Raw genomic sequence first — 12,767 nt, forward strand, 5'->3', positions numbered from 1 at the left:
ACTTGGCAACCACTTTACCACGGGGGTTCCTTGTCAAAACGTAATCGGCGTAAAATGATACATGAGATGATTCTTGTGCCATGATCTTGGTTGAGTTAGAGGCCTTGAACTTATCTTCTTTGAGTGAAGATGCAACAATCTTAGCACCCTCATCACATGTTGTGCCTCTCTTGATGAATTTGACATGACCACTTTCTTGAATCACATCATTTGTCTTGTGAACGGGAGTGGTCATGTTCACTAGACCTCCTTGAGCACCCAAGGCGGTCTTGTCCTTGTTCTTGGTAAATGAAATGGCATGTGGAGTACCTTGCCCATTCCTACCAAGTCCCTTACCTTTTTCGAACCCAAACTTGCTCATGTATCTTGACCCAAATCCCTTGGTGTGTTTCTCAAACTCACCTACCCTTGTTGAGGGATTTTTCTTTGGGACTTGAGTGTGTGATGAAGCTTCTTCTTGCAACAAATAAGTGAGTCTAGAAATTTCTTTCTTCATTGCATTCATCTCAACATGGTTAGTAGCATAAGTTTGAATATCGATATTAAAGCATTGTGCACATCCATTACTCGTAGAAGGACTAGATGAATTAGATGTCTCTCTAGTCTTAGAAGTACTTTCCCAAAGAGTATTAAATTGAACTTCAAGTGCCGTGTGATTAGCTTGTAAGCTTGTCATGCTCTCTTGAAGTTTCTCATTATCCTTCCTTAGGAAAGTGTTAGTGTCATTGACAAAAGAAAATTTTCTAGCCAAATCATCCACTATTTCTTTTTCGCTAGAGAGTGACTCTTTTAACTCAAGAAGAGTGCCATCCTTGACTTTGATTGAGTTCACAAGCATCTTGTTTTCCTCCCTTTCATAGGCGAGGTCCTTTTCAAGAGCTTTGAATTTTTCTCTCTCAAGTCTAAGCAATTCTTCTTGTGTTTCAAGAGTCTCATCCGCTTCGTCTAGTTTCATAACTAATTTCATCATTTTAGTTGCGGCCCCTTTACCATATTTATTGACTAGTTTAGCAATTTCTACACCATTATCCATTTCATCATCCGATGAGTTTGGAGATGTTACATTGGAGTTTTTAGCCATGAGGCACATGATAGGATCTTCATCCTCATCGTCGGTGAGATCTTCAAACAATCTTGTAGGATGTGGAGATGATGCCTTGAAAGCCATGGTTGCAACATCTTCTTTCTCGGACTCACTTTCTTGTTGTGAATCCCATTCTTGGCCAAGATGAGCTTCTCCGGATTGCTTCTTGTATCTTGATCTATCTCTCTTGGATGAGCTTTCTTTGGTGTCTTTGTTCTTTTTCTTTTCTTCCGGGCAATCGGCAATGAAATGCCCAACTTTGTTACACCCGAAACATGGCCTATTAGATCTTCTTCTTGGCTCATACTTCTTGTTCTTCCCAAAGTTTCTAAAGTTATTCTTCTTCATTACTCTTGTGAAGTTCTTGATAAAGAAAGCCATTTGCTCATCATCAAGCTCATTATCATCATCACTACTAGTGCCTTCATTTTTTGAGGATTGGTTTGCCTTTCCTTTGCCTTTTGACTTAGCTTGAAGTGCTAAGCCACTATTCTTGGCTGCTTGTTCTTGAAGCTCGGCTAGATCTTGGTTAATCTTGACTCTCTTCAATTGATCATGGTGAGCCTCAATTCTCCCAAGAACATTCTCGGCGGTTAAGTGCTTGAATCCTCTTTCGGCTCTAATCAAGCTAGGTAGAGTAACATCCCTAGCCATATACACGGTCAAGAGCTTGTCCACGATCTCACGGTCACCCCAATTGTCACCACCAAGAGATTTGATTTGATTTGTGATCTTCTTCATGCGGTTATACATCTCTTTTACACCTTCATCCTTCTTCATGGAGAATAAGCTCAATTCATCTTCCAAAGTTTTGATTCTTGATTCATGTACTTTTCTTGACCCTTGATAATTCACTAGGAGAGTGTCCCAAGCATCTTTGGCGGTTGGTGCATCCTCTATCTTGTCAAACTCTTCGGGACTCATGGATGTGTGCAGGATGTTCAATGCTTGAAAGTTCATTTGTAGCACATATGCTTGAATCGGTGTTGGAGTTTCATCTTCATCCGGAATTTCACATCCAACCTCCACAACTTTCCAAAGATCCTTGTGAATTGCATTCATGTAACCGAACATCTTAGTCTTCCATTGGTTATATCCGGTGCCACCAAAGAAAGGTGGCTTGCCCATATGAATTGATGCATTGTGCTCACTAGGTAGTGAAAATGTGTAGTCATGAGCAACTCTTCGATAGTCACCTTTGCCTTTTGACCTTGATGAGCTGCCCTTGTTTGAAGAGCGTGAGGCTCTTCTCTTGGGATCGGTATTAGAGTCATCACTAGAATCTATGATAACTCGGGAGCTAGACTTTTTCTTCCTTTGCTCCTTCTTCTTTTTCCTCCATGCCTTCCACTCCTCATAAGACATCTCATCATCGGATGTCTCTTCTTCACTTTCTTCTCCACCATTCTTATACTTTCCCTTCTTGTTGTTGTTGGATGGCTCTACATTCTTGTCTTTGTCTCTTTTATCACTTGGATCACCTTTTTCACCTTCATTAACCGGATTCTCTAGATTCTTCTCATCATCTGACATCTTGACCTCTCCGGACGGTTAAGCCCCTTGAATGGAGAGCCTTGCTCTGATAACAATTGAAAGGATCTTAAGATGCCTAGAGGGGGGTGAATAGGCAATCTGCAATTTAAAACACTTAACAAAAATGTCAGACACAGACCAGCCCGGATACTCCGGGTAAGAGCCCGGATACTCCGGGTTTTGTGATCCGGAGTATCCGGAGATATATCCGGAGTCTCCGGGTATGAACGACCTGAAAGAAAACTGCAAGAATCTATGTATGAAAAGTAGATCGAGCTTAAGTAAGAGTACCAGGGGTTCCTTAAGGTTGATATCCAACAAACAAAACTTACTAGAAACTCGTGAGTGAGTAGATCGAGCTCAAACCCTAGAAAAGAAGTCTCACAAGCAAATAGCAAAGAAATCAAGTAAACTAACACGAAGGAGACAAGGATTTGTTTCCCGAAGGTGCTACGTCTCCGTTGAGGAAGGATTCGAGAGACGGTGCTCAAGAACCCCTATGCTCCTCTTCCAAGGGCGAGATCACCTCTCAAGCCCAAGGTTACTTACTATGGATTCCTCGGCGAGGAATGGAGCTTACAAACTTCTTGTGCAGCTCACAATCTTGATTGAGCAATCACAAGCACTCCTAGCCGTCTAGGAGCACAAGGCTCCAAGAGTAACAAACTTGAATCTGCGGGCTTGACCAAAACCAAGTGCTCAAGAGATGGGAATGAGGCTCACTTGCTCGAATCCTTGCTCTTGCTTGCTTCTCACTTAAATCCCTCAATGGAAGCACTCAAGAATGGAGAAAAGGGAGTGAGAGAGCTCTTTCTTGGCTTAGGTTTGAGTTCAGCTCGTCAAAGTGGCAAGAGAGAGGGCTGAAGGGGTATGGTGGGGGTATTTATAGTCTTCAGCCCAGAAATAGCACCCGGACACTCCGGGTAAAGAGGTCCGGAGTATCCGGCCCTATACCCGGAGTATCCGGGTTAGGTAGGGAAACTTCGATTTTTGCTCTCTTGAATTGTTTTGTGGCTCACAAGTATTTGTCTAGGTTCTCTTGAGCACTAGTTTCAAGTCAACACCTTTGAATTAAGTTCCTCTTGATAGTACGGCGTCCCTATACTCAAATTTCAAAAGTAAAAACTAATTCCATGATTATGCTTGAACACCGCCTTTTTCATTTCCTTTTTGAGGGGCCATACGCCATCAATTGATTCATCTATACATATTCATCACCTGCACACATGCTTAATTACACAATTAAATATGCATGTGTTTTGTCATTATTTACCAAAACCCACTTAGGGGCCTAGATCACTTTCAGTATCAAGTTTGGGTAATTGTGCCTAGGGCTATCAGCCCCCAGGCGGCGGTGGGGCGAACAGGCGACCCCGACGTCGGTGATAGGTGGAGTAGGCTTCACGTGGGCATAGGCGCCGGTGCGAGGCGCCCGTCCCATGAGCGGCCGGCACGAGGGACCCAACGCGAGCGCGGTGTGTGCGGCCCCTTGCGCAGCCTGCACGGGCAGGCGGTGGCGGCACCCTGCGCGGCCAGGGAGCAGTGCGCGCGTGGCACCCTCGGTGCTGCTAGCTTCGGCGTGAGGCGCCCTCCGAGCACTGCAGTATACTGAGCAAAACATGGAAGAGACTAGGTAATGTGTTTTTTTGACTGCTCTTGTATGCTATAGATTGGGATAGAAATTGTCGATTAACACAATTTTATTCCTGTCATATGAAGGGAAAGTGCAAGTGCAAGTGAAAGTGGAACAGGAAGGGGAAGGGGGAGTGGAAGTGCAAGTGGAATATGAAGGGGGAAGGGGAGGAGGAAGGGCAAGTGGAATAGGGGGAGAAGAGGAAAGGGAAGGGGAGGAGCTAGAGGGACACGAAGATCAAGGAGCTTTGCTGCATTGTTAGGTATAGATGCTTGAATCTGATGTCTTCTATTTTGTTGGTGCTTGGCTATACTAGTAGGTGCTTTTTGTTGGACATGTATGCTAATATGTGATCTGGACAGGATAAGATGACATCTGGACATGATAGGATGTGGTTGGTGCTTTTATTGGACATATGTGTGTGTTATTACTTTCCAATATATATGTGACCTAGTGGTCTTGTAGGACATATATGTGATATGGTAACTTTTCACTTACAAAGTTTGCCATGTTGCTCTCAACATTTTAACAAATTTTGTCAATTTTCATTCCAGATTTGAAAAGTATAAAAAATTGATCGAGTTTGACTGACAATTTTTTTTAAAACATGTCAAAGTGCTATCTAGTTTTTTGGCTGAAACAAGGCTAAAGTTCCAAAAGTACTTTGAATAGTAGGGGCAAAACTACAAGGGCAATCTCATCTTTTTATTGTAATTTTGACACCGTTAAGTGCTCTTCACAGAACAGGGGTAAAATATTTCTTCATTTTCAAAAAACAAGAGCAAATTCGCAAAGTTAGAAAAACGAAAGCAAAGTCACCATTAGCCATCAAAACAAGGGCACGAACATAAAAACCCTTGATATCAAACACATCAAATAAATTTATTAAGAAAATATATTTAATAAAAAATCTAATTTTTCTTATTTGATATTTAAATTATTATTTTTTTATAAACTTGATCAAGCTTAGAATAGTTTGACTTACGATAAACCAAAATACGTTACATTTTAGAATAGAGCCTCCTGAAATGAAAATGAAGGGAGTAGAGCAAATCAATTTACGTCATGGAGGGAGTCAGATAGGAGATGACACACGTTTCTGGTGTCTTTCTAAAAAAACGTTAGAGAGAGTAGAGCAAAAATAAAAACGGCCTGAGTTTATAGTGGCCTCGCGTTGCTTGAGCCTGATGGGCCTAATCCCGAAACGGGCTTAAAAAGAGACGGGTCCACCGGAGCTGGCCCATGCTTATCCTCTTCTCTCCCGGTGGAAAAGATCCTGCTCTGCTTGCTCGCCGTCGTCGTCATCATCATCATCGATTCATCGTCATCCAGAGCCGAAATGGGGAGAGAAGGGGTTTAAGCGACCGAGGAAGGAGAGGTTCTCCGCAGCTCAGCCTCAGCTCGCTCCCACTCCCCCGCCCCCCCCCCCTGTAGCCGATAAGGCTCCCCGCTCCAATGGAGGCGGCGGCGATTGGGTCCCAGTCCCCGCTCTCCTTCCCCTCCAGCCTCTGGTGCGTGCTCCCCCGCCGTTCCTTTCCCCTCCTTCCTCCGGTCGCTCCCGTTCCTCTTCCTCCCGGCGATTTCCTGCCAAGAACCGCGGGGACCCGGTGGCCGTTCTTGGATGCAATCCACGCGGTGGTTTGCTGTTCTGTTCTGTAGTTCGCAGTCGGATGCGAGGCTGGACACTTTGAGCTTGTCGCCAGTGGGTGTTCATACAGCTGTGTAGGTAGTTATGGGGGGGAAGTGTAGAGCCAGCCACAGACAGGTCTCCAATTTGCGGCTGCCTGCGCGTTATTCGGCCGGTGGTGAACGGTTTGCGCGGCGGGTGCACGTCAATTTCAGTGTAAAAATGTGATCTTGGACGGGGTTTTCATCGATGGGCTACTTCCTTTTGCCTGCGTGATGAATGATTGTTGATTGTTGTAGCATTTGGGGCTGGTGTCGCTGTTAGGCCTAAGGTGTTCAGTCCAGATGCGCCCCTAGCTTTACGGTGAAAAAAAAAAGGAAATGCTGTTTTGCAGCATTATACCAGTTGTAATTTTCTGTATAATCAATGAATTGAAATGCATTTGAATGTGTTACATTTTGTTTTTTTCCTATGACAACGTTTTTCTCCTTCGGTAAACTCTGTTTGGAACATGTTTGACTGTTTCAGCAAAGCAAAAGTGTCCTCCGGTTTACCAATATGCAATGTGAAGATCAGCAGCAATCGCAGGCTTGAGGTGGTTTGCCATGGGATGTTGGCAACCAGAAAGTTTATGCAACGGAAAAGGAAAGAGGAAGTCTTCAAGGATGCTGCTGATGAGGCTGAGCAGAAGAATTGGAGGAGAATGATGAGGGAGATAGAGGAGAGAGGATCAGCCGTATCCATTCTGAAGACTCAGCGAAGTGGGAAAGAGCCACTACCAAGGGATGTTATTCTTGGAACTCTTGTGCGGTTCAAACAACTGAAAAAATGGAATATTGTCAGCGAGGTATATTCACTTGCAGATGACCCATATAGAAACTGGCTTAGTGACTAAACAGCTAGATGCAATTCTTCAATATCAAAACAATCCACTTTCAGGATTCTAAGCTATTTCAGTTCCTATACCTTTTTCTTTTCAGATTCTCGAATGGCTCAGGACACAGCATTGGTGGGACTTCACTGAGATGGACTTCCTTATGCTTGTGACAGCTTATGGAAAGTTGGGAGATTTTAGCAGGGCAGAAAGAGTCCTAAAATACATGAACAAGAAAGGTTACCACCCCAGCGTGATATCTCAGACTGGTCTAATGGAGGCGTATGGAAGAGGCAAGCAGTACCGTAAGGCGGAAGCAGTATTCCGTAGGATGCAGACATCAGGCCCTGAACCATCACCTGTGACATATCAAATCATTTTGAAATCTTTAGTGGAGGTCAGTATTTTGCTGCTTTATACTATCTATACAGTATACACTATTACTGTAATGATTTAGCCACTAAAAATGGATGAAAATCTGTTTGATATTTAGTGGCCACTGTCAATTCCAATTAGAACAAGCCACTCTGCTTCTTTTATTCCTCGTTTTACACTATACATTTATGTATTCTACAATCTGGATGATCTTTTCCACTGTAAATGTTTACAGATCTGTCATTTGTGTGTCCTTTTTTTATAGAACAAAGTTCATTTTTGGCTATCAAACTATCAACTGAGTCCGGATTTGACAATACAACACTAAACTAGACATCCACAGCCACTCAACTCTCAAAAACCGTTCATATTTGGTCATCCAACAATTTTCCTAGGTGGTCTTGGTGACGTGGACACCACATGGCTGGGGCCTATATGTCAGCCCTCCTCTCTCTCTCTCTCTCTCCTCTCCTCTCCTCTCCCTCTCTCCTCTCCTATCCCACTCCTCTCACCCTACGCCTGCCGCCGCCCTCCCCCGCGCCCCCTCCACCGACCGGTGGCACTGGCCTGTAGCGGAGCTTGAGCGGTGCTGGCCCGCGGTGGAGCTGCAGCTCGCCCGACAGGCTGCGCTGGCCCGTGGCGGAGCTGCCGCTTGCTTACCCGTGGTGGAGTTCGAGCTCACCCGGCCGGATGGTGCTGGCCCGCGGCAGAGCTCCTGGCAGGCAGTCGTAGGGCCTAAGGGCGGCCCACAGTGGGGGTGGGGGTGGCGGTGTAGCGGCGGAGCAAGAGGGCGGCAACGGCTTGGCGAGGTGGCGGAGGGGCAGATGTTGCCGGTCGGGAGTGCGTTGGTGAGCGGGAAAGTGGCGGAGCTGGAGCATGCGCTGGCGCCGAAGATGAAGATGAGGGGCCCAGAACCGGTGTGGCTATGGCTTGGGCACGCCACGCGCGGGGGTGCGTCGAAGGGGAGCTGGATCTCGCTGGAGTGGCTCCGTTGCGGGGTGAGCCCCGAGGCGTGCGCGGGAGATGGAGCCCGAGGAGGAGCTTGGGGTGGGGGTGCTTGGAGGAGTGCGGGAGCAGGGAGACCGGTGAGAAAGGCGGTTAATTTGGCCCGGAGCCGGTGCGGCGGAGCAGCAGGAGGAGAAAGAGAGAGAGAGGAGAGGATAGAAGAAAGAGAAGGGAGGGCTGACAGGTGGGCTCATCGCCACGTGGCATCCACTTCACCAATACCACCCAGCAAAACCATCTGATGGCCAAATATAAACGGTTTTGATAGTTGGGTGGCTACGGATGTCTGGTTTTAGAGTTGCATTGTCAAATCCGGATGCAGTAAATGTTCCAGTAAATATTTCGAGGCCAAAAATGGACTTTATCCTTTTTTATAATAACAATGTTTGAACAGTCATCATGGAGTTGCGTTTAGCTCCCCACATCTCTCCTATTGCAAACTCATGTTGGATGGGACACATATGCTGCAACATTGAAATTTAAACAAAATATGGCTTACATGAAGCATACACGAATTGAAATCCCAAACCACCAGAATTGCACCTTAATATCATAAAATTATCAGGAATTGCCTCAGCATGGAGCTCACCTAGCTCCATTGAGACCCTAACTCAAGGGTTCCACTTAGGTAGGGGGAGCTAAGTGAGACACTCTTGTACCTGAAACGCAAGGCATAGCTTCACTCTCCATCAAAAACCACCACGTGTGCATCTGAAACAATAGAAGACATGTGGATAGTATTTAAATTGTAGTGTGGTATGTGCAACTATTAGTGACTTTTAGTAGGCTGTTTGCAATTTTCTCTATCAAATCCCTTCAGAAAACTAGTTATGATGATTCCTGATTCTCTGAACTCATACTTTTGTTTGTAACAAATTTATTGGTAATATTTGGCAGGGTGACAAATATAAGGAAGCTGAAGCTATATTTGAGGACCTCCTTAATGAAAAAAGAGCTTCATTTAAGCCAGACCAGAAGATGTTTCATATGATGATTTACATGTACAAGAAATCTGGTGACTATGCCCAGGCTCGAAAGCTATTTGCACAGATATCCGAGAGAGGAATTCCACTATCTACAGTTACTTTTAACAGTTTGATGTCATTTGAAACAGACTACAAGGAAGTTTCAAGTATTTATGATCAGGTACTTCACCATTAAATTGCCCAATCAGACAATCATCAATTTTCTTTTCCCTAATAAATGCCACAAATTTTAGATGCAAAGAGCAGGGCTGAAACCAGATGTTGTGAGCTATTCCCTGCTCATCAAAGCTTATGGGAAAGCCAGGAGGGAAGAAGAAGCATTGGCGGTTTTTGAAGAGATGCTTGATGCTGGAGTCAGGTCCTTCTCTATCACTATTTTTATTGTCTTAAATACAGTTTGAGGCTACTTGAGAAATTTCGGACATAGTTTTGCTAGTGCAAGTAAGGGTGTTTGGAGATCTTCCTTACTAAGGACTTCTAGCCCCAGTGGCATGGTTAGTGAAAAACTTGAGAGACGAAAGAGTTTTTGAATGGGGTATAGAACCCAAGATGTTTGATCTAGTTAAACTTGTACCACTAATTTCCTGTAAAATTTCTCAGTATGAGTGTTGAATGTGTGCAAATCTTAAGTGTATTGAAGAGTTGGCCCATGACCATGTGTGATTGTCAGTCTTGGTACTGTTCATTTTGAGCCACGTGGTCAAGCACGGCCTTACTTTAAAATAGAAGGAAGTCAAGTTGGAGACTTTCTTTCATCAGTTCAAGTCGATGTATTCCATGAATAAGCTGATAACTATGCTTGGAGTTAAAACAAATGTTCAGTGGAGAATATCTGCTTAAGATTGAAATGTTCTTGTGAGTAGTATTGAAGTATGCTATTTTGCAGGCCGACACGCAAATCATATAACATCTTGCTTGATGCATTTGCAATATCTGGATTGGTCGATGAGGCTAATACAGTTTTCAAGGCAATGAGAAGACACAGGTACAACTCACGTCATTGTACCTACCTTTCAGAAATAAATTGGACTGTTCATTTCTCACCTTATCACACCATTTGCTGTTGCAGGGTTGAGCCTGATCTTTGCTCTTATACAACTATGGTATTAGCTTATGTAAATGCTTCTGACATGAATGGAGCTGAGAAATTCTTCCGTAGGATTAAAGAGGATGGTTTGAAGCCCAATGTTGTGGTTTATGGAACTCTGATGAAAGGCTATTCAAAGTTAAATAATGTTGAGAAAGTTATGCGGGTGTATGAGAGAATGAGGATCCAGGGTGTTGAACCCAACCAGACCATCTATACTACTATCATGGATGTACATGGCAGGAACTCAGATTTTGGAAATGCCGTGATTTGGTTCAAAGAAATGGAAGCTCGTGGATACCCACCAGACCAGAAAGCAAAAAACATCCTACTTTCACTTGCCAAAACACCCGAAGAACAACAAGAAGCAAATGAATTGGTAAGGAATGGTGCAGTCCAGCTGGAAGTGAAACCCTATAATGAAGAGGTTGATGATGCTGATGAGCATGAAATTACACAAACTGATTCTGGAAATCACCGTTTGTTAGATGACACGCTTGCAAGAAACCATGTAAATGGTAGGATCAGGACTGGTAATTATACTTTTGATGAGGATGAGGATGATGACGATGATTATGAGGAAGAGGATGGTGAAGAATTCAATTTTGTTTCTTTCAAAGATAAGAGAGAAGTAAATTTTGCTAGTTGATGTCATAAACCTTGGTGTATATTTTTTTTCCACAAACTCAGAAGAACTAACTTGAAATGTTAATACAGCCTGTCTCAAATCCTGAGTGATGTTTCTATCTAGCCGTGTCTTTCAAAGGAAATAAGGTAAGACAGGACAAAAAGTGATTCCTCAGATCTGATGTGTCATCAGGTAAGTTGTACCTGTATTTCTGATTGATTGCAGCCACATCAGGATACAGACCAAATACCAATGACCCCAACTGGTCAGTTCCACCTGCTGTGTAGGAACTACATCAGAATTGAGTATACTAGAACTTCTCTCGATTGTTCAACTTGTTTGTAAACTTATTGCTACTTGGTTACACGTGATTGAATCTGTGTTCGATTATGTCTATGCTTTTGATACATAAATTTGAACATGCTGTTTAGGACATAACTTCACATACTAGAACTTTGAAAGATGAGATAAACATAAGCATGTCCACTGTTATATATCAAGGACTAGTTTCTGCCAGCAGAAGGCAAAGAATCTTGCTGAGGTAAATGTAGACAGTAACACCTTGTGACTCTGCCCATCCTTGATGTGTTACAGTGTTAGTAACTGTTACACGGGACAACTGAAGTTTCATTAATTCTTGCTATATCTCATGACAAGGGAGAATTTTTTTTGAACTTGTACATCAAGTGCTTCTGTATTTCTTAGTCATTTACTTTGTTGATAATGTGGTGTTTTATTTAGTAGTAGTAGTGGACACATCGATGTTATTTGTATATGGAATGCAACTTCTACACAATTTGGGTCAGCCTGATAAAAAGGAAACTTAAATGAGTTGTTACAATTTGTTAAAATTTAATTTGTTTCGCTTCTGACAACTATAGGAAGTTGGTGGATTTTCTGAAGACCTGTTTTTTGGTCGGTTCTGGTTTACCAATGAACATAAAGTAGAATGTTTCAAACTAAGTCAAATATGACAAGAAGAAACTAGAGTAATCATTGACTTGTTTTCCTAATTTTTTTTACGTGAGCATTCTTTTTTTGCCCCCTCTTTTGCTTGCCCTAGCACTTATTCATAAAACTGAACTATGGCTGTCGGTTGTTCCTCACATCTGCACTGCATAGTGCATGGTGACCCAATATTACCATCCTGATATTTCTTGATTTTGCTCTACTGTTTATGAAACTGAGATGCACTGTTGCGAAAACTATTCACTGCGTATTTTGTACGGTGATTTTGTTATTCATGGTGAAAAGGAAATATCAGGATCTCAAGAAGAAATTATATGCTGACACAATTGGAATTTTCTGCCGCCCAATCTGGAGCTCCTTCCCTGATTTCTTTTTCATCTCTGATGATATTTCCATTTTAGTTTTTCATGCATTCCTGTTTAAACACTCTGCGGATACTCGACATTTGTCATCCGCATGCTTTCATGAACAAATCTCCCACAAAACCAAGAAAAAAAACGCAAGTCGGTTTCTGTTGACACTCTCCTCTCTGATCCTCAGGTAACCTGCTGGTGCTGGATCTCATGCTAGATCTTGCTGATCTGCCTGACAGCAACATGCAGCAACACCCTGCATGTGGCTTGGATCCTGTTTGGGACAAGAGTGACCCATCATTCGGCTCTGATTTCAGATCAAAATCTTGCTTCTCCTGGCACTAGTAGTCATTGACACAGAAAAGCAGATGCTGTAGCTGTACCACTACATCCGGTCAAGGAAAAGATGTCGTTTTGGGTTGCTCGCAGTCGAACTTTTCGAATTTCGGGCATATGTCAGTTTGAAATTTGGTTTGAATACCCAAAAATGGCACATGCAGAGTCATCTCAACAAGCTGTTTTACCATTTTTTTGTTTGCGTTCAGGGAAAAAAGAGGCTACTTTTGCTATGTTTTTATTAGGAATTTAGGATGTATTTGTAACTGAAGAGGTC

At 43.3% G+C, this 12,767-nt stretch overlaps 1 protein-coding gene across 1 annotated transcript; it reads left to right on the plus strand.

The window, feature by feature from the left end:
• The first annotated feature begins 5,546 nt into the window (after positions 1-5,546).
• On the plus strand, positions 5,547-11,166 carry LOC120677822 (pentatricopeptide repeat-containing protein At3g59040-like). Its single transcript, XM_039959025.1, has 7 exons — positions 5,547-5,761; positions 6,406-6,724; positions 6,858-7,148; positions 9,029-9,277; positions 9,351-9,475; positions 10,004-10,102; positions 10,187-11,166. The coding sequence occupies exons 1-7, from the start codon at positions 5,706-5,708 to the stop codon at positions 10,851-10,853; spliced, it is 1,806 nt and encodes a 601-aa protein (XP_039814959.1). The 5' UTR covers positions 5,547-5,705; the 3' UTR covers positions 10,854-11,166.
• The last annotated feature ends 1,601 nt before the right edge of the window (positions 11,167-12,767 follow it).

Source organism: Panicum virgatum, chromosome 6N, assembly GCF_016808335.1.
Source record: "Panicum virgatum strain AP13 chromosome 6N, P.virgatum_v5, whole genome shotgun sequence".
Lineage (NCBI taxonomy): Eukaryota > Viridiplantae > Streptophyta > Magnoliopsida > Poales > Poaceae > Panicum > Panicum virgatum.